The sequence below is a fragment of the Gymnogyps californianus genome, chromosome 25, assembly GCF_018139145.2.
Source record: "Gymnogyps californianus isolate 813 chromosome 25, ASM1813914v2, whole genome shotgun sequence".
In the NCBI taxonomy this organism is placed as follows: Eukaryota; Metazoa; Chordata; class Aves; order Accipitriformes; family Cathartidae; genus Gymnogyps; species Gymnogyps californianus.
The window spans coordinates 261,321-283,307 of NC_059495.1; the positions used below are offsets into that span (position 1 = coordinate 261,321).

The following is a 21,987-nucleotide window of genomic DNA, read 5'->3' on the forward strand; positions in this document are numbered from 1 at the left end:
CCGCGCACGCCAACACACGGCACCGCGCGGCAAACCCAGGCGTAGGAGGAATTGCCGAAAAAGCACCCGGGCAGCGCTGCCCTGCTGCCGCCTGGTCGCCGTGCTGCCTGTGGCACTCGGCCGGGGGATCTGCCCCGCTGCAGCCCCCTGCCCGGCGCCCGGGAGGGCTGGGGGCTCTCAGGGCAGCCGGAGGGGTGGGAGAGCGGACGGCCCTTCGGCACAGCAGCTGGATACCTTCCGGGGCTGCCAAATTCCTCGGGCTTTCTGGCAGCGGCTGAAGGGGCTATGGCAATAGCGTGTCAGGATGCTGGAGTAAACAAGGTCCCGCCGCGGAGCGGGGTCCGGCCAGGCCAGTGCCGTTCCCAGGCTCCCCGAGAGGCGTCGGGGACAGCAGGGGCAGCCTCGGGCCAAGCGCCGTCTCCCCCCGCAACCGCCCACGAGCCGCAGCAGGATTTGGGGATGGGAGAGCCTCGTCCAGCCTCCCACGCGGGGCCGGCTGCTCTCAGGGCTCCCACACCAACAAACTCGCCACCGACGCGGACCACCGGCTCCGGCTCTGGCTCCCGGCCCACCCACGCACCCCCAAAGCGTTGTGCAACGACGGTTTTAACGCTGAAGGGTTTTTTTCCTGCTCTCCTGCCTGCGGCTCCTTCCCCGCGCCCCTCCTTGGGAGCCCCCCAGGCAGGCAGGGACCCCCCCCACATCCCACGCCTGGTCCCGACCAGGGCCGAGGCAGCGGGGCCCCTTCCCCTCGCCCCTGCCGTACCCCGAAGCTGCACCCGGAGCTCTGCCGGCTGAAGAAGGGGTTATCCCCGCAGGACAGGGCACCCCCATCCCCATGGGCTTCCTAAGGGCAGGGGCCGGCTGGGCCACGAGTGAGGGCACGAGTGGGTCTCCCCCCCCCCCCCCGCAGCCCTGCCCGGCGCCGGTAGGAACGAGCTGCCCCCTCCCCGGTGCCGCTACGTTCGGCCGGGGCCCCGACTCCATCCCCGCCGCCGCTCACCTCCGCCCCGCTGGTCCGGCAGCCCCGTCCCGGCCTTCCTCCTCCTCCTCGGCCGCCGCTCCGCTGTCTGCCGCCGGCCGCATCCCCGCCCCGGTGCCGGCCCCGTCCCGCCCCCGCGGGGCGGAGGGACGGGGCTGAGCCCGCCGAGGGGGCCGCTCCGCCGGCCCCGGCTCCTGCAGGACCCCCAAGACCCTCAGCCAGCTCCTTCGACAATACTCTTTTTATTTGATTAAAGACTTGGTATTCTCTGTGTACACTGGAATGTGCTCTATGCCCTAGGCCAGTATCGTACGCGGTTACAAAAAGGCGGGGGGGGGGGGGGATCTCGGCTCGGTGTGGATGTTACCCTCCAACGAATTAAAGAAGAAAAAGAAAAAAAAAAAAAAGCTCCTGGGATGCTTGAACTAACCTCGACTCCATTTTAAAATCACACAGACAAGCAACTCTCGCACACGACCGAGCTCACGGGACTCGCCGCCTACGGCGCGAGCAGGCGAGAGGAGTTCCGAGGGGAGCGCAGGTCGGCGAGACGAGGCAAGGAACGCCGGCGAGGCGGCGGGAGGGACGGCAGACACCGCGCTGGGGTGCTGCTCGCACGCGGCTCAGCCCCCACGTGTTCTGGAAGCCAGCGTTTCCTTCTCCTCCGTCCGGCAAGCGCTGAGAAAGAACGCTAGTTGGGGACAGGTCCTGACACGGGCCGAGTAACCCGGGCTCCACGGCTGCTCGCAGCGAGGCAGGCAAAGCCTTCGACCTCCGCTGGAAGGGCCCCGGGAAGGACGCGCGGCCGGTTCTAACCCAATTAGACTGCCTCCGAAGCCCGGCCCAAGAGCAGCCGCAGCAGAGAGCGAGCCCGTGGATGCGACAGTCCCTTCCGGACGCTCTCCCGCTGCACGAGGAGCTGGAGCATCCGGAGCCGCAGCCTGCGCTACCTCGGAGCCCTCTCCGAGAGCCAGAGAGGCGAGCCCAGGCGTAGGGCCAGCGCTGTGCGGCAGGGCTGGAGAGACAGCAGGAACCGTGCGGGGCAAAAGGACCGGAGCCCCGAGTCCTTCCTGCCCACCCCAGGCCCCTGCCACAAACCCCCCCCAGCCTTTGAAACCGAGGCCAACTTGCTCCGGCTTCTAGCAGGCGGAAGGGTCCCGCGCACGTTATCTTAATGCCTGCTTTCATCAACGGAAACGAGAGTTGAAGGCCGAGGAGAAATTAAAATGGCAGCACCAACAAGGGAACAGTGCGCGATGCTTCAGAAAGGAAGAGAACGATGTCTGGTAGGCTCTGGGACCGAGCTCCGGTCGTCTTCAGGGGAGAAGGGGACGTGTCAAAGCCAGGTTCTCTGCGGAGATCTTGCTTTTCCGCCGGCCGGTAAAAATCTGCCAAAGAAATTTGTAGCCTTTCCCCCCACGAGCACGTCAATTCTCTGCCAAAAGTGTCTGTGACCCAGGAACGCTGCAGATGGCAGACAGAGCCACGCGTCTCAGCAGAGAGGGGGCTGCGGCGTTCCCAACATTCAGAATAAACTTCGCCTCTTTTTTTTTTTTTTTTTTTTAATTTAAAAATTTCTTCCTTTGCGATTCCCCACGGCTGGCACTACAGGATTTCGTACTTGTCCACCAGGAAGGTGGTTTCAGTAGAAAACCTTACAGGGCTGTTCCCGTCTACCTGGGTCACTTTGGTAACCTGCGGAGACAACGGGCAGAGTTAGCTCAGCACCGAACGCCGCTCCCCGCCACAGCTACGCAGCGCTTTCCGACGCCGGCACGGTCACGAGGACAGAATCAACCCGGCGCTTTTGAACCACAAGTCAGCCATGAAAGAAAGATCTCTGTTCTCGGGAAACCTGAAAACAGGGGAACAGGTTGCTGCGGTAGCTGCGCATCTGCTGGAAGCGGCCCGCGAGGCGTGGGCTGATGGATTCTCTAACGAAGTCCGAGGGGAAGCAATGACTACGCGGAGGCACAAAGGCACAACCGGAACTGCAGGCGAGCTCTGGGAAGCTGAAGTTGCCAGCGCTGCCCGCTGGCACTCCCGAATCCGGCTAACAACAGAGGCAACTGAATGCCGACGCCTAAGCCTTCGCTAAGCGGGACAGCAGGGCTCGCACGCCACAGCACGGCCATTCCTAGCCAGCGGCTAGGAGGCAAGACTGACATCGGGCCTGCAGAGCGCCGGCAGCGACCGTACCTGTATGTTGCAATAGTTCTTTTTGGAGATGAAGGAGACTTGCACTGGGAAGAAGTCATTCGGCTGCCCTGCTACGCTGAACTCCAGGCTGCCACTCTTGTTTTTGGCATCTATCACTGGCAGGCACCACTCGAGGAGATTTCTCCGGCTGTCGTGGCGATACTCGCCATCGATCTCCCCAATCACCGGGGCGCCGACACCAGACCTAGAGCAGGCAACGAGAAGTTACAAGAGCTTACCTGCGCAGAGCTAAGAAAACGCTCGCCGAGCCCGTCGGCTTGGCCAGACCTGCAAACCGGAGAGGGGAAGGAACCGAGGGGATCCAGGACGGCCCTCGCTAGCGCTGCCCGGACAAGGAGCGTTACTTACGGCAAGGGGATGCTGATGACCACATCGTTCAGCTCCAGGCTCTCCTCTTGCAACTCGTATTCAATGTTAACATCACAACTGTTCCCGCTTTCTGACGGCCAGCAGTTAACTGGGGGGACAGAAACAGCACGCTGAACCATACCGGCTTTCTACGTGGAACAGGCTTTCAAAAGGTGATGCGCTGCAGAAAGCGCAGCGAAGAAATTCCGACTTGAAGAAAAGCTTTTCGTTTTCTTCAAGAGCGTCGCGGAAAACGGACGCTGCCGAGAACAGCGGGTACTATCTGATGGAAGACACACGGTACACCTCCAACATCTCACAAGGCGCCACGCTCGGGAGGCAGCCCAGCTGCCGCAAAGGCAGGCTACAAGCCGGCAGCCCACGGACGAACGTCGGCCTCTTCCGCCCGAGCCCCCCCCGACGCACGCTCGCACTCACTTGTCAACGGAATGAAGGACTCTTCCGTGGTCTGCAACCTCCACTTCAGCACGCCCACGTCGCTGTTAATAGGGAATGACTTCTCCGGGTTCTTCAGACCGATCTGCGATTCTGCAGTGAAGAGCTTCTTGTCCACGTTTGGATGAGTCTGAAAGGGGAACACACGCCCAGGCTGTAACTCTAAGCCTAAGGAGAGAACCGTAGGTAGGTAATGCGGGTTCTACTAAGACAGGCCTACGCCTCCCGGAGTATCTTCCTCGACCAAACACACATCAGTTCTGCCCCTGGCTCAGAAGCCCAGCTTGGAGCACACCTGCTTACCGACCTGGGATTCCTTCCAGGAAACGCCGATCCGCTAAGAAGAATCCACACCGCTGCCATTTTTACTTGCCACTGTGCCAGAGACTCTAGCAAGGCACGTCCTGGGCTGATAGCCTAGAGAACAACTTTAACGACTCCTAAAACCTCAAAGACCACCCCGAAGACCCACCGCGGACATTTCTCTTGAAGAAAAAAGAACGTAACGCTGCTGGGAAGAACACCCCGAAACCACAGAAATACGACTTCCCTCGGCAACCTTAACGCACGTATACGACAGCGGCCAACCTCAATTTAAATATTCTCTCTTCACAGCAGCAAGCGTAAGCAGCTTTTCAGAAGCAGAGGATTTTTGCAAGGCAGCGTTCAAGTTACACTAGAAAGACAGGAGTCGGCCCCGCGTTTGATCTCGTCTTCCACCTGAGGCAGCGCATGTGGGAGCATCGTTAGGAACTCGCTCACGAGATGCGCCGATAAGGAACCTACTGCAGCGTAAGCAGACCTGCGGCCAGCTACGTATAGACAAGCTCTTGGCGAGGAGGAGGAGGGAGCAAAAGAGCGTATCACAGCAGCACCATCTCCAGGGATCGATAAGGTCACAGAAACGGAGAGGGAGAAAGGGGAGGACCAGCCTCTTACGAATCCGCTGAGCTGCTATCGCTGACTGCAATCAAGGGCTCCAGCAATGCAGCAGCGACAGGACACAAGCGACCCCGAGAAGGAACGGCTTTCTAGGTAATAAATTAATTCCTCACGGGCACAGTAAGTTTCCTCTAACCCTCCCACTCCGCAGCTAAAGCTCGCATCATATAAACAAGCACCAAGCAACACGCCAGGCCGCTGCAAAGTCCAAGTGAGATCAGACGGCATGCCAATGGGCATTACTGAACAGATAAGGCTGCGAGGGCAGGAAGCTAAGCGCCCGAGCGCGGATTTCTCAAGTGAACTTCAATCCTTTGAGCACGAGCTGGCCCTGCATTTACGCTGCGGTGACTACTCCCGTTTTCAACGCATTTGCTGAGGCGGCTTGGACAAGAACACAGGAGAGTAACACGCTCGAGTATTTCCAATATTTTGCCCCGGAGAGCAGCAAAAGCACGTTCAACAGCAGGGGACACCAAACGGGCCTTACCTGTAGCTGCACTCCCCTCTTGTCTTCGTTTTCTACATGCAGGCGAATCCGTGCAAACTTTTCATCGGAAATGTGCAGCATGATCATGCCGTGCAGCTCCATGTTTTGCAACCCTCCGTCACGGCCACAAGTCAAGGAAATTTTCTCCTCTATTTTCATGTGCACGCTAGACAGACAGGGGGAAAAAAGAAAAGAAAAAAAGCAGGTATCTCAAGTCCTACACTTGGCATCTAACGAGAGATTAGTGCTCGGCAAGGACAGTAGGTGCTCCCAAAAGCGTGATGGCCCCAAACGGAACAGCACGGACGGCACGGCGGATGGTAACGCTGCTCTGACAGGTAAACTCGGGGCCAGGCGAGTTTGCGACGGACGGAAGGCCAGATAAACAGCAGTGATACAGCATCTCGACACGCTGTTCGCTCAAAGCCCCTCTGCCGCACAGCAGCACGGCTCGCGGCACTAAGAGGTACTGAATCGCTACAGGTAAAACGAACCGCAAACGCCTCCATCCTAAGCCGCAATAAGGCAGGTGCTCTTTGTGTCCGGGGAACAGGAAAAATGGCAGCTATTTTAAGGGAAAAAGGCACAGGAAAATTCCCAGCCTCCGCAAAACAATGGATGCGCATCCCATTTTAGTTAAGGCGGTTCCTAATCAAGCCAGCCATCTGCTTTTTTTGCTGCTGGGCTTTCCAAGATCTTGCCCAGCATCTTTCAAAATCAACAGGCCGAGTGAGCACACAGGACCTGAACGGCAGGAAAAAGCCCGGTCTGAAAACGAAAAAGCACGCTAGCTCACGAAGCAACACGCGCATCGCAGAGAGCGCTGCGAGGAGACCGCTTTCAAAGCGAGGCCAGTACCTACCTCTCCATGTTAACGGGAGGAGCAAGAACTTTGGCTGCTTCCGTAGAACGCTTGCCTACGGAAGTCATGATATTTTCTCCTTCCGACTTCAGCTTGTCCACAAAGTTGTCCACCTCCTTCCCCTTAGCGCCAAGTTTCAAGGCTTTACTGGGACCTGAAGGCCTAAAGAGAAGGCGTAAGAATCTCCAAGTCTGCTCGTGGCAAGAGATTCCTCCTTCCTCAGTTATCTTCAAGGGTTGTAACTCGACTACCCCAACAATACAGCGTGCACCTCTGCAGCCTTTTTTGGGGGAGAAGGCGCACGAAACTGATGATCCTACGTGTAGGGTGCGAAGTTACAATTTAGGTCTGGCTTCTGTTCCGTGTATTACCGGTAGCTGGGACCTCTTTTTCTCTCGCAAAAAGAGAAGCCATTGCTCATCAAAGACCCCAGGGAGACTATGGGATGCGACTGCGGTGCGTAGCACAAATGCTCCTTGATAATAAAAGGCGGGGGGGGGGTGTCTCGAGAACATGCAACGTATACCGGCCCACAAGCAGCCACGTTAAAGGCTCGGTGGTCAACACACGCAGATCGGCAAAGCTAAGGGGAGCCTTTACAAAGGCACGACCACCTCTACCTGTACAGTCACCGAACGGGAGGGCTGCACAGACCAAGAACCCGTGCTAGAGAGCCTGTCTTTGGCCACGCGGTTTCAGCCACGGCTGGCTCCAAGGAACGCTTGCTCCCTCCTGTGCACCTACCTGGCAGGCGCTGGCGCCACTTTGGGCTTCTCCGTTTCAATGATGGTCTCTGTGATCATCGCCGCCGTTGTGCCCCCAGACACGGCCGAGCTACCAAAGCCGCCGAAACCGGGCGCCTTTTTGCCCTGTCTCTCCGCGTCCCGCCTGGCCTGCTGCAACTCCTTCGCTTTACGGCGCATCTCAGCTTTCGCTTCGCGTTCCTGAGTCTGAAGCAAAAGACAAGAGGCTGACAGAGCTTTGCAGTCTCAACCTTAGCCTGCACAGGAACTAAGCGCGTTTGCCCACGAACCCTTTGCGAAGAAAAAGGAAACAAGAGGTGGGCATTTAGGTTGCAGAAAAGCTAAATAGTTTTATGACCCCTATCAAAGTGCAGTAACATCTTTGTATATAAAAAAAAAAAAAAAAAGCGGCGTTTCCCAGAGAAGGTACCTCGTACCAGGCTTGCAGTTATTCCCGCTCACCTCGCGGACTGCTCGGAACACCTTTTCTTCATGCGAGTCCATCTCAGTGAAGGTCCGAATTTGCGCCAAGTTTACGTTCTCACGGTAGCCCAGGGCAACAATTTCATCAAAGGCAAAAATCAGGTCGAAGCAGTGTTCGGAGATCTCATTCTCCTCCAGAGCTCGACAATATTCAGGGATCTAGTTAGGGAAAAACATTTTAAAGGAGTGTCCATAGACAATGCCGTGCAAACATTTTCCCTCTACTATCCCCAGACTTCACAGCTGCGCTAGACCCTCCACGAGACCAGCGCTCCGCTAAGCTGCTTTTCATAACTTTACACTGTTGATAAACAACAAGACGAAGTTTTACCGTTATTAGTTTTTCTGCGCTCAAATACTCGCACAACCTCTTAGCTTAACTGAAACACTAACTCGGAGGAACCTAAACACACACCGAGGCCAGCGAATTTCCTGAATATCCTTTGCCTGCATGAAGACAGCTGCACAAACTCGCTGCTTAGAAATGCATGTAAAGTAGTGCCGTACTTGTAACAACCACGTCCTGTAACGTCACGTTATTTTTAGAAGGAACATGGGCGTTATCTGAAGAATACAGAGGATATTTAACGCTAAATTTACAACATCATCCCTTTGGTCTCACCAGCTGAAATGTAACCAAGGATTTTTTATGTGTAGTTCAAAAACACCACCGAAGCTTCGAAGCTTACTTCCAGGTCAGGAAGAGGCTACGGAAAATCAAGTTACCGGGTGGAGGCAGACAGCGCTTCAGCACCAGCTCACCAACAGGTTCCCTTACAAGGGCACCGCTTCAGGCTACGTGCGTGCCAGCTCTGCAATTAAGCGACAGACGCTTACCACTCTAGAGAAGAGTCGGAGTGTTTCTAGGTCTTCCAGGATGTTGCTGTTCTTGGTGGTGATCAGCACCATGTAGAGCTTCTCCATCGGCTGATAGACGTACCGCACGCTCTCCGTTTCCACAAAAGTGTGCTGCTTCCCCGTGTTCATCAGCTTCGGGAAAGCTGCCAGCAGCCCCTCGATGCGGGTCCGAGTCATCTCCACGAACTGCCGGGAGACGATGGCCTTCCCCGCCTTTGTGCAGACGGCTGCTGCCAACAGCACCTGCAGGGAAGGCAAGCGCTGGTTAGCCGGGCCTCCCGCACCGCGCCCCGCTCAAGGAAAGATCGCTTCCGACTACGTTTCGCCTTCACGTGTACCGCGCAGTCAGCCGATTGTCCTCAAACGCCATCTGAAGTCTTCGGCTGTCGCCAGCACCGGGAACTGAACTACGCTAGGAGCAGAGCCGCCTCTGCTTTTCCCCCTCTCCAGTCCGCTTTCTGTCCCTGCGTCATCCTGAACGAGAGCTCTCGGTGCTCCCGTCGGGCGGACGCGGCGAATCACGCCCGTTCCCACGCACGCAGAGGTGTAGGAACTGCTCCCCCACCCCCGCCAAACGCTTTCGGGGAGGCTCCAGGTTATCGAGTTTTCTGTCAGTCTGGCCCCAGCTCACAACTAAATACAGGAACACTGTAAAATGTGACATTTCTTCCCAATGCCACGTTTACAGTAAAGCCAGCTTAATAAAATGTTGGCAGCTATATTAATCAGAGCCCATGGATGACTCTCCGGGGCATTTCAGAGACGGTACCACACCAACAATAAAAAGGTAGGAAGGCAACTGCCAGCCTACGTTTTCTCATTCTCTCAGACTACCCAGACTTCCTCCTCGCGCTTCCCTCTCATAGATCAGCTTCTTAATTCACTTTGTCAGGACGAGGCAGTTTCAGCGCTTCAGATCCTTTAAATCCCCGACCGCTGTTGTTAACGGGCAGGTACCAGAAACTCTCAAACACAGAGCGATTTCAAGTCCCACCTCAGCCCCAGGACGACAGCGCCCTGTGTGCGCGCCCCGATAAAGAGTGCCAGGCGCTTTCTGGACTCCCCCGGGGGCCCTGCGGCGTGACAACTCGGGGACAAACGTCTCCTGAAGTACTTACAGGCCAGGCACAAACCTCCTCTCCGCACGCGCTCCCCAAAAGCGCTCAGACCACGGCGCAAGAGAACCGGAGGGCAGCACGGGTCCCCGCTGCACCGTGAGCACGCAGCTCTGCTCTTCAACGGAGCACTGTGTCAGCCTTTGCCGGCCGAGGCCGCCGTCAAGCGACGCTGGGGATGGCCGACAAGGAGCGGGACTCGCTCTGAGAGAGAAGAAGCTCACAGCGTTACGCTCCGCACCGGCACGGGAGCAGCCGGCCATCCCCTGCGCCCGGCTGCACCCAGCACCCACGGGGACAGCCCTAATACCCCGGACGACCTTCACAGCAAGCGCAGTGCCGCGTACCTGCGGCTGCGGCCCCCAGCTCCTCCGCTGAGGAGGTACCGCGGCTCCGTACGCGCTGCTCCGCCGCCGTGCGCGTCCTGCTCGCCCCGGCCGCGGGCAGGGACGGCGTGCCTCCCCCGCAACCCCTCCACCCCACCCCAGGGCTGTCGGCCCCGACCCCGACGGGCAGAAGAAGAACCTGCCACCGCGCCCTGCTCCGCCCCGCCAGGCCACGGGGCTCCAGCACCGGCCTGCGCCCGGGCCTGGGCCAGCGGCGGGCCTACAGGCGCGGGGCGGGAAGGGGCCGGGCCGCGGCCGGAGCTTTCCCAAGCCCCGCTCTGCCCCGCGGCGGGCGAGCGGCGGGCGGACCCCTACCATGGCGGCGGCGGCGGCGGGGCTGGGCTCCGCGCTCGCTCCCTCGGCGCTCCGCGTCCCCTCGGGCAGCCCCACAAGATGGCGGCGCCGAGCCACGTCCCCAGCCGGAAGCGCCGTCACGCACGGCGCGCGGGGCGGGGCGGGGCGGTGTCCCGGCGGGCGGCGGGCCCCGCCCCGCCCACCAGGGGGCGCCGCGGAGGCGCGGCCGCTCTAGCCGGCCGAGGGCGAGCGAGGCGGGCGGGTCGCCATGGCGACGGCGCGCGGCGGCGGGGCGGCATGGCGGAGCGGCGGGCGCTGGAGGTGAGCGGGGCGGCGGGCGGCGGGCAGCGGGCCGGGCCGGGCCGGGCCGCCTCACCGCCCCCCTCTGCCTAGACCCGCCTGGTCGAGAACCAGCCGTACGACGAGAGCCTGGACCTGCCGGAGGCCGAGGAGGCGGGCGGCGCGGCGGGGAGGCCGGCCGGGGCCCGTTCGCCGCGGGCCGGGGGCGCGGGCCGCCCCCGGGGCTCCCGCCGGCCGGGACTGCCCGGGGCGGGAGGTGGCGCGGCCGATCGCAGCAGCGAGGAGGAAGGCAGCGGCGGCAAGGTAGCGCGGGGCCGGCGGCGGGAGGGGCGGCCCGGTGGGGCGGCCCGGTAAGGCCCGGTCCTTGTGGCCTAGGAAGAGGCGGCGGCCCGCTCGCCCCACCCCGCCGCCCTCAGCGAGGACGAGGACGACGACGACGACTCGGAGGAGGAGGAGGATTCCTCCGAGACCGACTCGGAGGACGACTCGGAGGAGCACGGGGCTGCTCTGGAGGGGTAAGCGGCGCGACCGGCCGGAGGAGCCGGGGTCCGGCGCCGGACGGGTGCCGTAGGGGCCCTTTCGGTTCCGCCGGTGCGCTCGCGATCCCGCGAGGGCGAGCGTGGCCGTGGGCGTCGGGACGGGCAGCTCCTTCCTTTTCCGCGCTCTCGGCTCCAAAACCATTACCAAACCCCCCTGGCTGCTGTCCTAACGCCTGCCCTTGTGCGGAGCACTTGCCCGCCTTTCGACATCCCCTGTACGCGTCTCGACCATCACGAGCGACGCTCCATCGCTCCATCGCTTTTTTTGGCTAGGAGGCCTCAGGCTAAGCGTGTCCCAATAGCGCTTTTCCCGTGCAAGAAGTCTTTTTAAGAGAGGACTTCCTACCTGGCGTTTCAGCTTCCCTCACGATTGCCTCGCCCAGTTGGGTCCCAGTTCCTGCTCGTACGGAACCTACCACCCCTTAATCTTTGCCCGCCTTTCTCGTCCTTTTCTTTAGTGACCTCAGTCTAGCAGATTACGACTACCTGCCAGTGTCTTCTGAAATCAAAGAACTCTTTGAGTACATCAAGAGGTGAGCGGAAGGGGTCGTAGCCCGCTCTCGGCTCTCCATCGTGTCAGCCGTTGTGGCGAGTTTTGCGGGACCGTTCGCAGCCACCCACAGCGCTGGGGTGTTGTTTTTTCCCAGGTACGCTCCCAAAACGATAGAGATCGAGCACAAGCTGCAGCCTTTTATCCCAGACTTTATTCCTGCGGTTGGAGACATCGACGCGTTCCTAAAGGTACAGTCGCTCCAGGCTCCTCTGCGCGCCCTGCCGCGCGAGCCGAAACGGCACGCGGCGCGGCCCTTGCCCCGCGCTGCGGGAGATAACGTTCTAGAGACCTGGGAGACTACGCTCAGCGGTTCAGTCGCCTCTCAAGCGGCGCACGCGTAATTTGGGGCGAGGGCTGCCTTTTCCCCCGTCCGACACCTTGCGCTTTTCAGGCAGCACCGTACTAACGACTCACGTTCGAGAGAGCGCGCCCACCGATTCCTTCTAGGGTCTGACTGTTGAAGCGCAGGGAGGCCCCGTACGAAACGGCCCCAGCTTCCCCCGCTCAGGACTCCCGTAGAAAACAGGGTCTCCGCTTATCCGCAGGTTCCCCGTCCCGACGGCAAGCCTGATAACCTCGGCCTGCTGGTCCTGGACGAGCCCTCGACCAAGCAGTCGGATCCCACCGTGCTCTCCCTTTGGCTGACGGAGAACTCCAAGCAGCACAACGTCACGGTGAGTCGCGGGGAGGGAGGAGGCGCTGGCTGTAGCAAAAACATTGCATTTTACTCTTACTTGCGTCTCTGTGACTACAGTGTCGCAGCGCAACCGATAACTTGGCTTTAAAAGCAGAAGAAACTAACCTTTTCCTTTAATGCACAGCTTTAAAGTGCAACGGATCCAAGCCTTGCTTCAGGCAAGTCTTGGTACAGACTTTGGATCTGTTTCCTTCAGGTGAAGCTTTGTTTCCTTTCGGTTGTCCGTACCTGGTTTTACTCGGCGTTTTGTTTGCCAGCTGCTCTTCTGCCCGCAGAAATCAGTCGGTAAAGGGCAACTAGGAAAGAGAAAACGCACGGTTAATCAGGAGCGAGCCACAGGCTTGGCAAAAAAGCCCCAAACCGCCACAAAACGCTTCCAAGGTTCGTATTTTTGGTTTTTAGCAGCAGATAAAAGTGAAGAGCTTGGAGAACGCAGAGAAGAACCCCAAAGCCATTGACAGCTGGATCGAAAGCATCAGCGAGCTGCACCGCTGCAAACCTCCTGCCACGGTCCATTACACCAGGTGAGCCGCAACGTCAGCTCTCCTTCACGCACGCTCCTGCGGCGTAAGCTCGCGTCAGTGGGAGGCCGGTAGCGAAGTCTAGGAGCGCTGAGTAAAACTGCCAGAACACCTCCGAGGGGGAGAAGCCGTGCTGATTTTCAGGGCAGCCCTACCACGCGCGTGCGCAGGGCGCGCCGTTCCTTTCCTCTCTGCCCTTCTCTTTCCCTGCGTAACTTGAATTGGCGCACGGAGCTTGCAACTTAGCAAGCTTAGGCTCGCGTGGATGAATAAAAACGGCCCCGGCGACCCTCGGCAGACGTGCGGCTCGCGCTCGGCTGCTTAGAACGGAGGCCGTCCCGTTCGCAGCGGCCTGGTGGTAGGAAGCCGTTTCAGTGGCGCGCGATCCCGACGCTCGCGTTCTTTTCTCGCCCGGCAGGCCGATGCCCGACATCGAGACCCTGATGCAGGAATGGTCACCGGAATTCGAGGAGCTCTTGGGAAAGGTAGGTTGCCCGAGCGACGCGCCGTCAGCTCGGCGCCTGGCGTGAGGCGCCACCTTCCACGAAAGCTGGGTTCCTCCTCCGTTTTGAGCGCTTTGCCCGCAGCCCGGCCCGTGCAGGTTTGCTCCTCGCTTCCCGTTTTCTCCCTTGCCAGAAGGCGGGGGAGCAGCCTCGCGCCTGAATTCCCCCGGCTGCCGCCCGGGCGGCCTCTGGGCTCGGCCCGAGATCGGCGCGGGCTCTCGCCGCACGGGAGCAGAGCTGACGGCCCCGTCTGTTGCAGGTGGGCCTCCCGACCGCAGAGATGAACTGCGACCTGGCCGAATACGTCGACATGATATGCGGTAAGCGGAGGGGGGCTGCGCCGAAGGGACAAGCGCGCTGCTGGCCCCGCACCGTCTCGCTTAAAGCCAGAGACCTCTAGGTGCGGGCTCAGCCCCGACTAGACAAGGCTGCGCTCTGCCGCCTTCGGTAGGAAGCGGGCTCTGGCACCGCGGGCGCCTGCGGTCTTTGATGAGCGAAGGCCCCGGTGATGGCGGGCGGCGGGAAGCTCTGCCTTTAGTCACAGCGCTCCGTGCAGGGCGGCGCAGCCCAGACGCTCTCACGCGGTTCTGCTCTCGCTCGTAGCCATCCTGGACATCCCCGTGTACAAGAGTCGGATCCAGCCTCTGCACGTCCTCTTCTCCCTCTACTCCGAGTTCAAGAACTCGCAGGTACGCAGCTCCGGCAAGGCACCGCTCAGCCAGCTGGAAGCACCGCAAAGCTTCTCGCCTTGCGTTTGGCTTTGCTGTGCCGTGGGTGTTTGTGAAGGGCTGGTCGGCCACGGTAAAGGGGTCCAAAGAACGTTTGCCAGGCTTCTCCTTTCCCTGGCACCTCAGTGTGACACGGGGAGCCTCTGACGTGCCCCAAGGCTGGGACCGCCGCGTCGTTTGACAGTCCGGCATAAGCCCGGAATGCTTTTGCCGCCGAAGTCAGGGCGACTGCTGAGCGCACAGCCCACGCAGAGCGGAAGCAGCTTGCGTTATCAGACGTGCCCGCATACACCGATTAACGAGAATCGAATCTTTGCGCTAACGCGTGCTTTCCCCTGCAGCATTTCAAGCCCCTGGCTGACGGGAAGAAGGGCAGGAGCCCGCCACCCAACCCACCTTCACGAGCGGCGGAGGCGGAAGTGTTAAGCTTTACTTGAAGCTTCACGTTAAACCCTCGTCTCCCGGATCAACGCCTGCTGCTGGACGCGGAGACTCGACCAAAGCCGCCTGTGAAGCAGCGCGCAGCGCTTCAGGAGCCTCCCTGGTTTTACAGATACGGCTGAGCTGCTCTGCATTCACAGAGGAGGACTCGACTCATCGCGTTTCTTGCAGAAGCTGCCTAACCGCTCCGTTTTTGACTTGTTTCCCAAGGAGTTCAGCGTTCAACCGGCTCTTCCCAACGACAGGCGCCCTGTGACGTAGACGCTGCGCAGCGGAGGCTCCTCGAGCGCGCGCACGCGTGCTACAAGCGCCAGAGCGAGCGGGAATAAATTCCACGCGCAGGCACAACCCTCGGCTCTTCCCAGCGTGTTCCGAGGTCTGACCTGGGGATCTCGAATCTCCTCCGCCCCGCGTTATTGAGCCCCTTTTTCTATTCCCGAGCCCCTTCACTGACGCCAAGGAGAAATAACCAGCGCGGCACCGCACAGACGCTCGAGTTTAGTTTATTGCTGCGGGGACGACTCCCTCCAGCCCCTGCCACACTGCCCGCCCACCCCTCTGCCGCAGCTCTGGCAGGGGCGGAGAGGATCGCGCGGCAAGCAGGCCACGAACCAGCTTGGCCTTACCCCGGGAGGAATCGCAGCGCTGGCAGAGCCTGGCTATAAGCGGCTTTTGATGCGTTTTGATTACAACAGTCTATTCGTAAAGTGCACGGGCTACGTAAAGACATGCCATGGCTAACGGCGCAGCCACCGAGACCTGCAGCGCGTAGCTTAACGTATAGCCGGGGGGCTGGTCAGCGCCCGCCACCCAGCACGGCCTCCCCGGCGCCCTCGGCTGCGCTTCTCCAGAGACCGGTACGTACCTGGGGCCGGGCAGCTCTGGCTCATGGGCTCCACGCCGCCTCTCACAGCCAGATCTCGTCGCTGCTCACGCTGGGCACTTTGTAGATGCGCCCGGACGTCGGGAGCTGGACAAAACCTGCGGGACAAAGGCAGCTCACGGCCCGCGCCTTTTGGGGCAGCCGTGGAGGCCGGCGTCCCCGCAGCGTGGCTTTCGGGGCCGCTCGCCCGCCTGCGCCCCCCCTCACCGAGCTGGCTGAGGAGCAGGGAGTTCTCCAGCCCCGGCAGGGCGCTCTCCTCTCCCCTGGCGCCGGCTCCCGCATCCCGGGGGGAAGCTGCGGGGAAGGAAAGGGGTGAGAGCCGGGACCCCTCGCCCTCGCCCAGGCGGGTCCCTCTGCACCGGCACCTCGGGCTCTTACCTCCGCCTCCGGCGCGAGGTCGCCGAGGCGCAGGTCGGGCGGCAGGGAGCGGGTCTGGCGGGGCAGGCGCGCGCCCCGGGGCTGCGGGTGCTCGGAGCCGCTGCAACGGGAGCACCGGCTGAGCGGGCTGCTCCCTCCCGCTCGCCCCTTACCTGGCTCTGGCTTGGGCCAGCGGCATGCCAGGCAGGCGGCGCAGGAGCCCAGGCTGAGCAGGGCGCCCAGGGCCAGGGCTGCTCCGACGGCAACGCCCAGGAGGGGCAGCTCCACGCGGGCGTCCAGCGGACCTGCACGGGCAGCGCGGCCCCCTCAGCACCCCTCCGGGCCGCTGCTCCGCGCCCGCTCCCCCTCTCCACCCCCCTGACACCTACCTGGGGGCAGGAGGGAGGCGGTGGTGACGCCCACGCTGTTGGCAGCGCTGACGGAGAAGTTGCCAGCCGCGCCGCCGAGGCGGACGCGGAGCGAGTGGTTAGCCAGCCCCGGGTAGCGCGCGGTGCCCAGGAGGAGGAACTCGGAGACGTTGGCCATCACGCGCCCGTCCTGGTCCGCCCAGGTGATGCTGGCGGGCGGGTTGGCTTGCACCAGCACAAAGAGCACCAGGAGGAGCCCGGCGCCCTCGGCCTCCTGGTAGCGGGCGCTTGCCCGCAGGATCTCCGGCTTATCTGGGCGACAGAAACACAGGCAGTGAGACGGGCAGGAGGAATGGACGGGGGGCAGCCGGGGACTGGGGCAGCGCAGCCAGGAGCAGGATTTGTCTCGCCGGGGGGCCGGGAGCGCCTGTCGGCCGCGTTTGCGCAGGCCTGGTGAGACGCGGCCCCGCTACGGCTGCGACGGGCGCAGGTCACGGCCCTGCCCCGGCCGGGCAGCAGCCCCACGTGCCCTCCCGGCACCTCCGGTTGGAACAGGGCCGGCACCGCGGACCTTACACTGCACGTCGAGGAGGACGGAGGCGTTGTAGGTCTCACCGGAGGCCGGGTCCACCAGGGAGCAGTTGAGCTCGCGGTCGGCGCGCCGGGCGGTGAGGGTGAGGGTGCTGGCAGCGCCCGCGGCCGAGCAGTTGGCCTCCTGCTTCCGGCCGTCGAGGTACCACACCAGCGCGGTGCCGGGGGCCGGCCGGGGGGCCCGGCAGGTGAAGGCATGGCTCTCCTCCTCCCGCAACGTGCACGCCGCCAGCACCTGCCCGTCGATGGTGGGGCCCGGTTCCCCCAGCCCTGCCGGAGAGCCCGCCGCGCATCAGAGCCGCAGCGGGTCCCGCTGCCGGAGCCGTGTGCCGGACCCTACCGCAGCCTCACCTGCCGAGCAGAGCGCCGGGAGGCCGAGCAGCAGCAGCGGTGGCAGGCAGGCAAGGGCAGCCCCCGGCCAGGCCCCGGGTCGCCCCGCGGCTCGCCGGCCGCGCTCAGCGCTAGGAGAGAGGCAGCTGGAGCCGGGGGACGGGGCCGTCCCGGCGCTGGGGCCCCCCGGCACGCAGCAGGGCCGGAGGATGCGGCCGCGCTGCAGCTTACCTGGAGCATGGCCGCTGCCGCCTCCGGCCGAGCCCGCGCTGCGGCTCTGCGCCGGGGCCGTCGCATGCGGCGGAGGGCCGGTCCCCGGCGGGGCTGTCAGCGCCCCGCTCGCTGGGCCCCCGCAGCCGCCTTCCCCGAGCGGGGCCGGTGCGGCTGCGCCCAGCCCCGGCGGCGGCGGGGTCCGTCCCGCCGGCCGGCTGGCCCGAGCGCGGCCCGGCGCACAGGGGAGCGGCCGGAGAGGGCCCCGCAGGGCAGGGGGTCGTCGTCCCCGCGGCCCCCATCTCCCCTCTTCAGCGGAGGAGGAGGGGGGGGCTCAGCGCCCCGCTCAGCCCAGCTTCGCCCCCGCGGGGCCGCGCAACGCAGGGGAACAACGCCGCAGCCGCCCGCAGCGCCGGCAGCAGAGCCCGAGTGCCGGGGACACGGGGAGGTTTATTGGGGGCGGAGCGGAGCCGAGACAAAGCAAGGGCGCTTCGGTGCTTCCCGTCCCCGGCTGTCAGCCAGGAGGAGGAGGAGGAGGAGGAGGAGGAAGAGGAGCATCCCCGGAGGCGGACCTGCTCCGGCGGCCACCCCCGGGAGCAGGGCTCTGCCCGTCCCCCGCCCGCCTCACTCGCTGCCGCCGGTGCCGCCGGGGTTGCGCAGCCGCCCCAGCATCTCGCAGAGCATCTGGTTGCAGAGCGCCGAGTAGGGGTTCAGCAGCACCAGCTGCCGCCGGGCGAAGGCGCTGCCCAGCCGCGCCGCTCGCTCCCAGTCCCGCCGGGCGTCCTCCTCCCGAGCTTGCAGCCGGCGGATCAGGCCGCGCTGCACGAAGCTCTGGCAGGCGGCACGGCCGCAGCCCCGGCTCAGGCGGATGGCCGCGTCCAGGTCCCGCAGGGCGCCTGGCCGGGGAGGAGGAGGGGGGAAAGAGAGGCGTTGGGGCGGGCTGGGGGTAGCGGGGGGGGGGGCACCGCACCCGCGCCGCTGGGGTTACCTGCCACGTCCCCCCGCAGCCGCAGGGCCTGGGCCCGGTTGTTGTAGGCCGAGGCGCGCTCGGGCAGCAGGCGGATGGCCTCACTGAACCTCTCCAGGGCCGTGCTCAGGTCTCCCGACTCGGCGGCAGAAACCCCCTGCAGCTCCAGGTCCCGGACCTGCTCCAGCAGCTCCGGCGCGAAGGCTTCCCCTGCGGCGGCGGCGGTGGTGGCACGACGGGGAGCCCTCGGGCAGGGGCTGCTCCCAGCCCGCCGGGTCTCCTTCCCCTGCCCGCCCGCCCCAGCGCAGCGCGGGGACCCCGCTGCCGCTTCCAGCGAGAACCCAGCGCCGCATCGCCTCACCTTCCTCCTGGGCAGCCGCCTCCTCCTCCTCCTCCTCGTCCAGCCCAGGGATATCCCCAAAAGGGGTGCTGGGGTTAAAGATGGTCTGCAGGACGGCCCTGTCGTTCGCCGTGGCCATGGTGCCCTCTGTGCCGAGACCCTGCCGCCGGGTTGCGGGGTGCAGGCGGGCGGCCTCCGGCCGGTTAATGTTCACACCGCCGGCACCGCTTCGCCCTTTCCCCGTCCTATCCCAGCCCAGGCGGATGGCCCCACCGCCCGGCTGGTTCCCGGAGGCGGCAGCCCAGTTGGAAGAGGCGCAGCTCCCCAAGGTGACCCATGCGCGCAGGCCGGGGCGAGCCGGAGCGAGCCAGAGCAAGCCAGAGAGAGCCGGAGCCAAGCGCCTCTCCGCCGAAACCCCACCGCGGTTCTGGGGGCTCCCGTCCCCCCGCCAGGTTCTGGGAGGAGAAGCGGTGACATGGGGGGAAGCAGCTTCTTAAAACCCTCAAGAAGAAATCGAGAGCAACCCTCTGCAGCAATAAACTTGACATGTTTATTAATTAAACTATCACTTAAATAAAAAAAAGTGCATAGAAAATAAACATGTTTAAAAACTCCTTTGTTTTTTTGTTTTTTTACAACTATGTACACTTTTTTGTTTTTACATTCAGTCTTTTGCAGAGCTTTCAGCATTTTTTTAAACTATTAAAGTATTTCCTTCTTCCCTGTGACAGGGAGTTAACACTGATGTACTTTAGACACGTTTCCTCTTTTTTTTAAAAAAAAAACAAACAAACAAACAAACGACCAGAAGCTTGGAAGAACACAAGGAAAAAAAAAAAAAGGAAGAGATTTGTTATACATGATAAGTTGTCAAGAAATGTATTTCTAGAACATAACCTTGCCTTTGCAGAGCTTTTTTTTTTCCTTTTTTTTTTTTTTGAAACAATTATTCACCTACCTGTATTTACTAAAGAGACCGTTAAGTTCAATAAAAGAAACACCACAAGTATAGTTCTCGGTTGATAGACAAAGCTACTGTACCTCGTTAAAAAGAGACCAGGAAAGCACAGAGCACGTTTTTTTTTTGTGTTTTTTTTTCCTTTTTTTTTTTTTGTTCCCCCCCTCCCCCCCCCATACGCCGGTGGTACCCCAACATCCATAACCAAAACGAGAGGAAGAAAGGAAGAAACCGAGTTGTACGAGTACTGACTGGTAACAAGGAGCGGCGGGGAAGGCCGAGCCGCCCGCTCCCGGCTCCCGGCTCCCCGGCCCCGGCAGCCCTCGCCCCCGGGGAGCTGCCGCCCGGCCGGGAACGCGCGGCGGGGCTTTCCCGGCCCTCGTTAGCAACTGTAACACAATCCTTATCTATAGTGTTAAAGAGAATTAAAAGCCATGGACCGATACTGAACTAGGCTTCATTACACGGTGCATTACTATATTAGTTCCTATATATATCGTATTTATAGTTATAAAAAAAAAAAACAAAAAAACCAACCACCAAAAAACTTGCGAGTGTCGGGAGTGGACCAGTAGTATGGGTTTGAATGGCATGATTCTGCACAAAGACCGTCTCGCTGAAGAACCTGGTATTGCTTTGAAACGAAAGAAAACCAGAAAGAAAAGATACCCAGCCCTTTGCAATGACCCGCTTTTCCTTTAAAAAAAAAAAAAAACCACGTCGCTTTGTACAAAGAAAAATAAACGCCCTAAGGTTCCTTTTTTTTGTTTTGTTTTGTTTTTTTGTTTTGTTTTTGTTTTTTTTTTTAGCATTTTCAGATACCGTGATCGGCGTCAGTCCTTTATAAAATATACATTCATACACGGGGAAGCCGCGCCGCGCTCGCCGCCAGCCCGGGCGGGACAGGGTCGGGGGGGCCCACGCGCGCCCGCTGCCGCGGCCTCTCCTCTCCCCGCTCCGCCGCCACCGCCGCCGCTCGCCCCGAAGGGCCCGGGCTCGCCCCGAGGCGCAGCGCAGCTTCCCCGGGGGTCACGGACAGTTTCACTGGCCACAGCGGCTCCCGCCGAGGCAGCCGCGACGGGTTATAGCAGCAAAGCGGACAGCCAGCCGGACCCGCGGGGCTCGGCCGGTCCTCGCCGGAGGAGAGGTGCCTGGCTCTCGGGGGGCTCCTGCGGCACGCCGCTCCCCCCCAACCCTCCTCCCCGCTTTTCCCTGCGGGCAGCGCTTTCCCCCCCCCCCGGCAGCCAGGCAGACGGAACGGATCCGCTTGCCGGGGACGGCGTTCCTTCTCCGGCAGCGGCGCGGGCGGGAGAAAAGGCGGCGGGGCCGAGCTACGTGGGTCAGTTGGCCGGCTCGGCCGAGGCGAGGGCTGTCCCCCAGCACTGCCGTCAGAAACGGGAAAGGAAAAGGACCGAGAGCGGCCGTGCCCGGGACGCGGGGCCGAGATCCCCCGGGCACGCGCTCTCGGGCCTCCTCAAGGTATGTGCGTTCCCAAACTGTCAGTGCATCAAATCATCTCAGTAACAAATGCAGCGTCAATTTGACTCCTCTCTCAACGGTTATCACCAAAGAACCATCACACAGTGCAATAACGAAAGGAAACGGGCAGTTCCCGACCCTCCGACCGCCCTATTTCGTTCATCAGGTCCGAGGAAGAGGTCTCGGGGCCCCGAAGGGTGCGGATCCGGGGCGCCCCGGAGTCGGCGGGCGCTCCCGTCCCTTTCCCGCCGGCTGCCGACGCCAGTTCAGAGCAGCCCTCCGGCCCGCCGCCTCCCGATCTTACACACGCCAACCCCCCCCTGACCAGGGACGGCCTGGAAAAGCGAGGGCGCTTCCCGCGTTCCTTTCTCCGCAGAAAAGAAAAAAAAAAACCCTCATCTGCCTTCGAAAGCGAGACCGCGGGGCGAGGCGCGTGCCCCCAGACCAGCCTGCCAGCACAAGAGGTATCGAGGGTCCGGTCTCTCTCTCAATCGTTTTTCCTCCTTTTTAAATACGCAGAGGATGGGGCGGTGCGGGGCAAGGCAGAATCATCGCGCCCTCCTGCCTGGGGCACGGACAGTCCAGTCGGTCAGACAGAGTCAAACTCCCTCCTCCTCCTCCTCCTCCTCCTCAGCTGGGCAAATTCTCCCTCCCGCCCCCATCTTGACGGGTAAATAAAGTTTAAGGTCCAGCCAAACCTCCTGGAAACAGTTACTGAAGTCAAAAAGGCAGAAGAAGAGTAAAAAATAAACATAAAGTGTACCCCCCCGTCTCTGGAGAAAGGATCAGACTGTGTCCAGCCAGGTATTTCCTATAACCATCCTATGAAAATAAAAAAATCATTAAAAAGAGATTCTCTTAAATTAGGATAATACCACTGTTTAAAAAGCCTCGTCACAAGTGCTTTCCCCTATGAAGTGCTTCTCATAGAAAAATATACAAAATATATTTACATTTATAAAACCTTAAATACTAAACTGTAAACAGAACAGAGTAAAATCCAATGTCGTCGTTTGTCAGGCTTGGGGCTTTTTTTACGTCTT

General features: G+C 61.4%; 4 protein-coding genes across 5 annotated transcripts; 1 reads left to right on the forward strand and 3 right to left on the reverse strand.

Annotated features, from left to right (window-relative positions):
* Positions 1 to 2,542: 2,542 nt before the first annotated feature.
* On the reverse strand, positions 2,543 to 10,248 carry ARCN1 (archain 1). 2 transcript variants are annotated; one of them, XM_050910988.1, is made up of 10 exons: positions 10,201 to 10,248; positions 8,364 to 8,627; positions 7,506 to 7,685; positions 7,045 to 7,250; positions 6,301 to 6,462; positions 5,439 to 5,604; positions 3,989 to 4,136; positions 3,551 to 3,659; positions 3,182 to 3,386; positions 2,543 to 2,677 (listed from the first exon to the last, which is right to left on the reverse strand). In XM_050910988.1, exons 1-10 carry the CDS (start codon positions 10,201 to 10,203, stop codon positions 2,588 to 2,590), a joined length of 1,533 nt encoding a protein of 510 aa, XP_050766945.1. In that variant the 5' UTR covers positions 10,204 to 10,248; the 3' UTR covers positions 2,543 to 2,587. The 2 variants fall into 2 exon arrangements, with proteins under 2 accessions (XP_050766945.1, XP_050766946.1); XM_050910989.1 differs by lacking the exon at positions 10,201 to 10,248 and adding an exon at positions 9,503 to 9,701.
* Positions 10,249 to 10,476: 228 nt separating this feature from the next.
* On the forward strand, positions 10,477 to 15,208 carry IFT46 (intraflagellar transport 46). Its single transcript, XM_050910829.1, has 11 exons — positions 10,477 to 10,500; positions 10,573 to 10,782; positions 10,855 to 10,994; positions 11,477 to 11,551; positions 11,666 to 11,759; positions 12,117 to 12,245; positions 12,671 to 12,792; positions 13,208 to 13,274; positions 13,552 to 13,612; positions 13,896 to 13,981; positions 14,362 to 15,208. The coding sequence occupies exons 1-11, from the start codon at positions 10,477 to 10,479 to the stop codon at positions 14,455 to 14,457; spliced, it is 1,104 nt and encodes a 367-aa protein (XP_050766786.1). The 3' UTR covers positions 14,458 to 15,208.
* A 120-nt stretch (positions 15,209 to 15,328) lies between these two features.
* TMEM25 (transmembrane protein 25) lies at positions 15,329 to 17,230 on the reverse strand. Its single transcript, XM_050910830.1, has 6 exons — positions 17,222 to 17,230; positions 16,646 to 16,895; positions 16,091 to 16,381; positions 15,710 to 16,006; positions 15,552 to 15,638; positions 15,329 to 15,442 (listed from the first exon to the last, which is right to left on the reverse strand). The coding sequence occupies exons 1-6, from the start codon at positions 17,228 to 17,230 to the stop codon at positions 15,369 to 15,371; spliced, it is 1,008 nt and encodes a 335-aa protein (XP_050766787.1). The 3' UTR covers positions 15,329 to 15,368.
* Positions 17,231 to 17,824: 594 nt separating this feature from the next.
* TTC36 (tetratricopeptide repeat domain 36) lies at positions 17,825 to 18,646 on the reverse strand. The gene is made up of 3 exons (XM_050910831.1): positions 18,529 to 18,646; positions 18,189 to 18,377; positions 17,825 to 18,096 (listed from the first exon to the last, which is right to left on the reverse strand). Exons 1-3 carry the CDS (start codon positions 18,644 to 18,646, stop codon positions 17,825 to 17,827), a joined length of 579 nt encoding a protein of 192 aa, XP_050766788.1.
* Positions 18,647 to 21,987: the final 3,341 nt, after the last annotated feature.

Excerpts from the sequence above, each read along its gene's own strand:
- ARCN1 (XM_050910988.1), bottom strand. Across the intron at positions 7,686-8,363 it reads TCCGACTCTTCTCTAGAGTG|ATCCCTGAATATTGTCGAGC; the intron begins GTAAGCGTCTGT and ends TTCCCTAACTAG. Across the intron at positions 3,387-3,550 it reads GTCATCAGCATCCCCTTGCC|GTCTGGTGTCGGCGCCCCGG; the intron begins GTAAGTAACGCT and ends TGCCTGCTCTAG.
- IFT46 (XM_050910829.1), top strand. The coding sequence starts at position 10,477 with ATGGCGGAGCGGCGGGCGCTGGAG. Across the intron at positions 10,995-11,476 it reads CACGGGGCTGCTCTGGAGGG|TGACCTCAGTCTAGCAGATT; the intron begins GTAAGCGGCGCG and ends CCTTTTCTTTAG. Across the intron at positions 13,982-14,361 it reads CCGAGTTCAAGAACTCGCAG|CATTTCAAGCCCCTGGCTGA; the intron begins GTACGCAGCTCC and ends TTTCCCCTGCAG.
- TMEM25 (XM_050910830.1), bottom strand. Across the intron at positions 15,639-15,709 it reads GGCGGAGGTAAGAGCCCGAG|CTTCCCCCCGGGATGCGGGA; the intron begins GTGCCGGTGCAG and ends CCTTCCCCGCAG. Across the intron at positions 15,443-15,551 it reads CCTGCTCCTCAGCCAGCTCG|GTTTTGTCCAGCTCCCGACG; the intron begins GTGAGGGGGGGC and ends TTTGTCCCGCAG.
- TTC36 (XM_050910831.1), bottom strand. The coding sequence starts at position 18,646 with ATGGCCACGGCGAACGACAGGGCCGTCCTGCAGACCATCTTTAACCCC. Across the intron at positions 18,378-18,528 it reads GGCGGCTGCCCAGGAGGAAG|GGGAAGCCTTCGCGCCGGAG; the intron begins GTGAGGCGATGC and ends CCGCCGCCGCAG. Across the intron at positions 18,097-18,188 it reads GCTGCGGGGGGACGTGGCAG|GCGCCCTGCGGGACCTGGAC; the intron begins GTAACCCCAGCG and ends CTCCCCGGCCAG.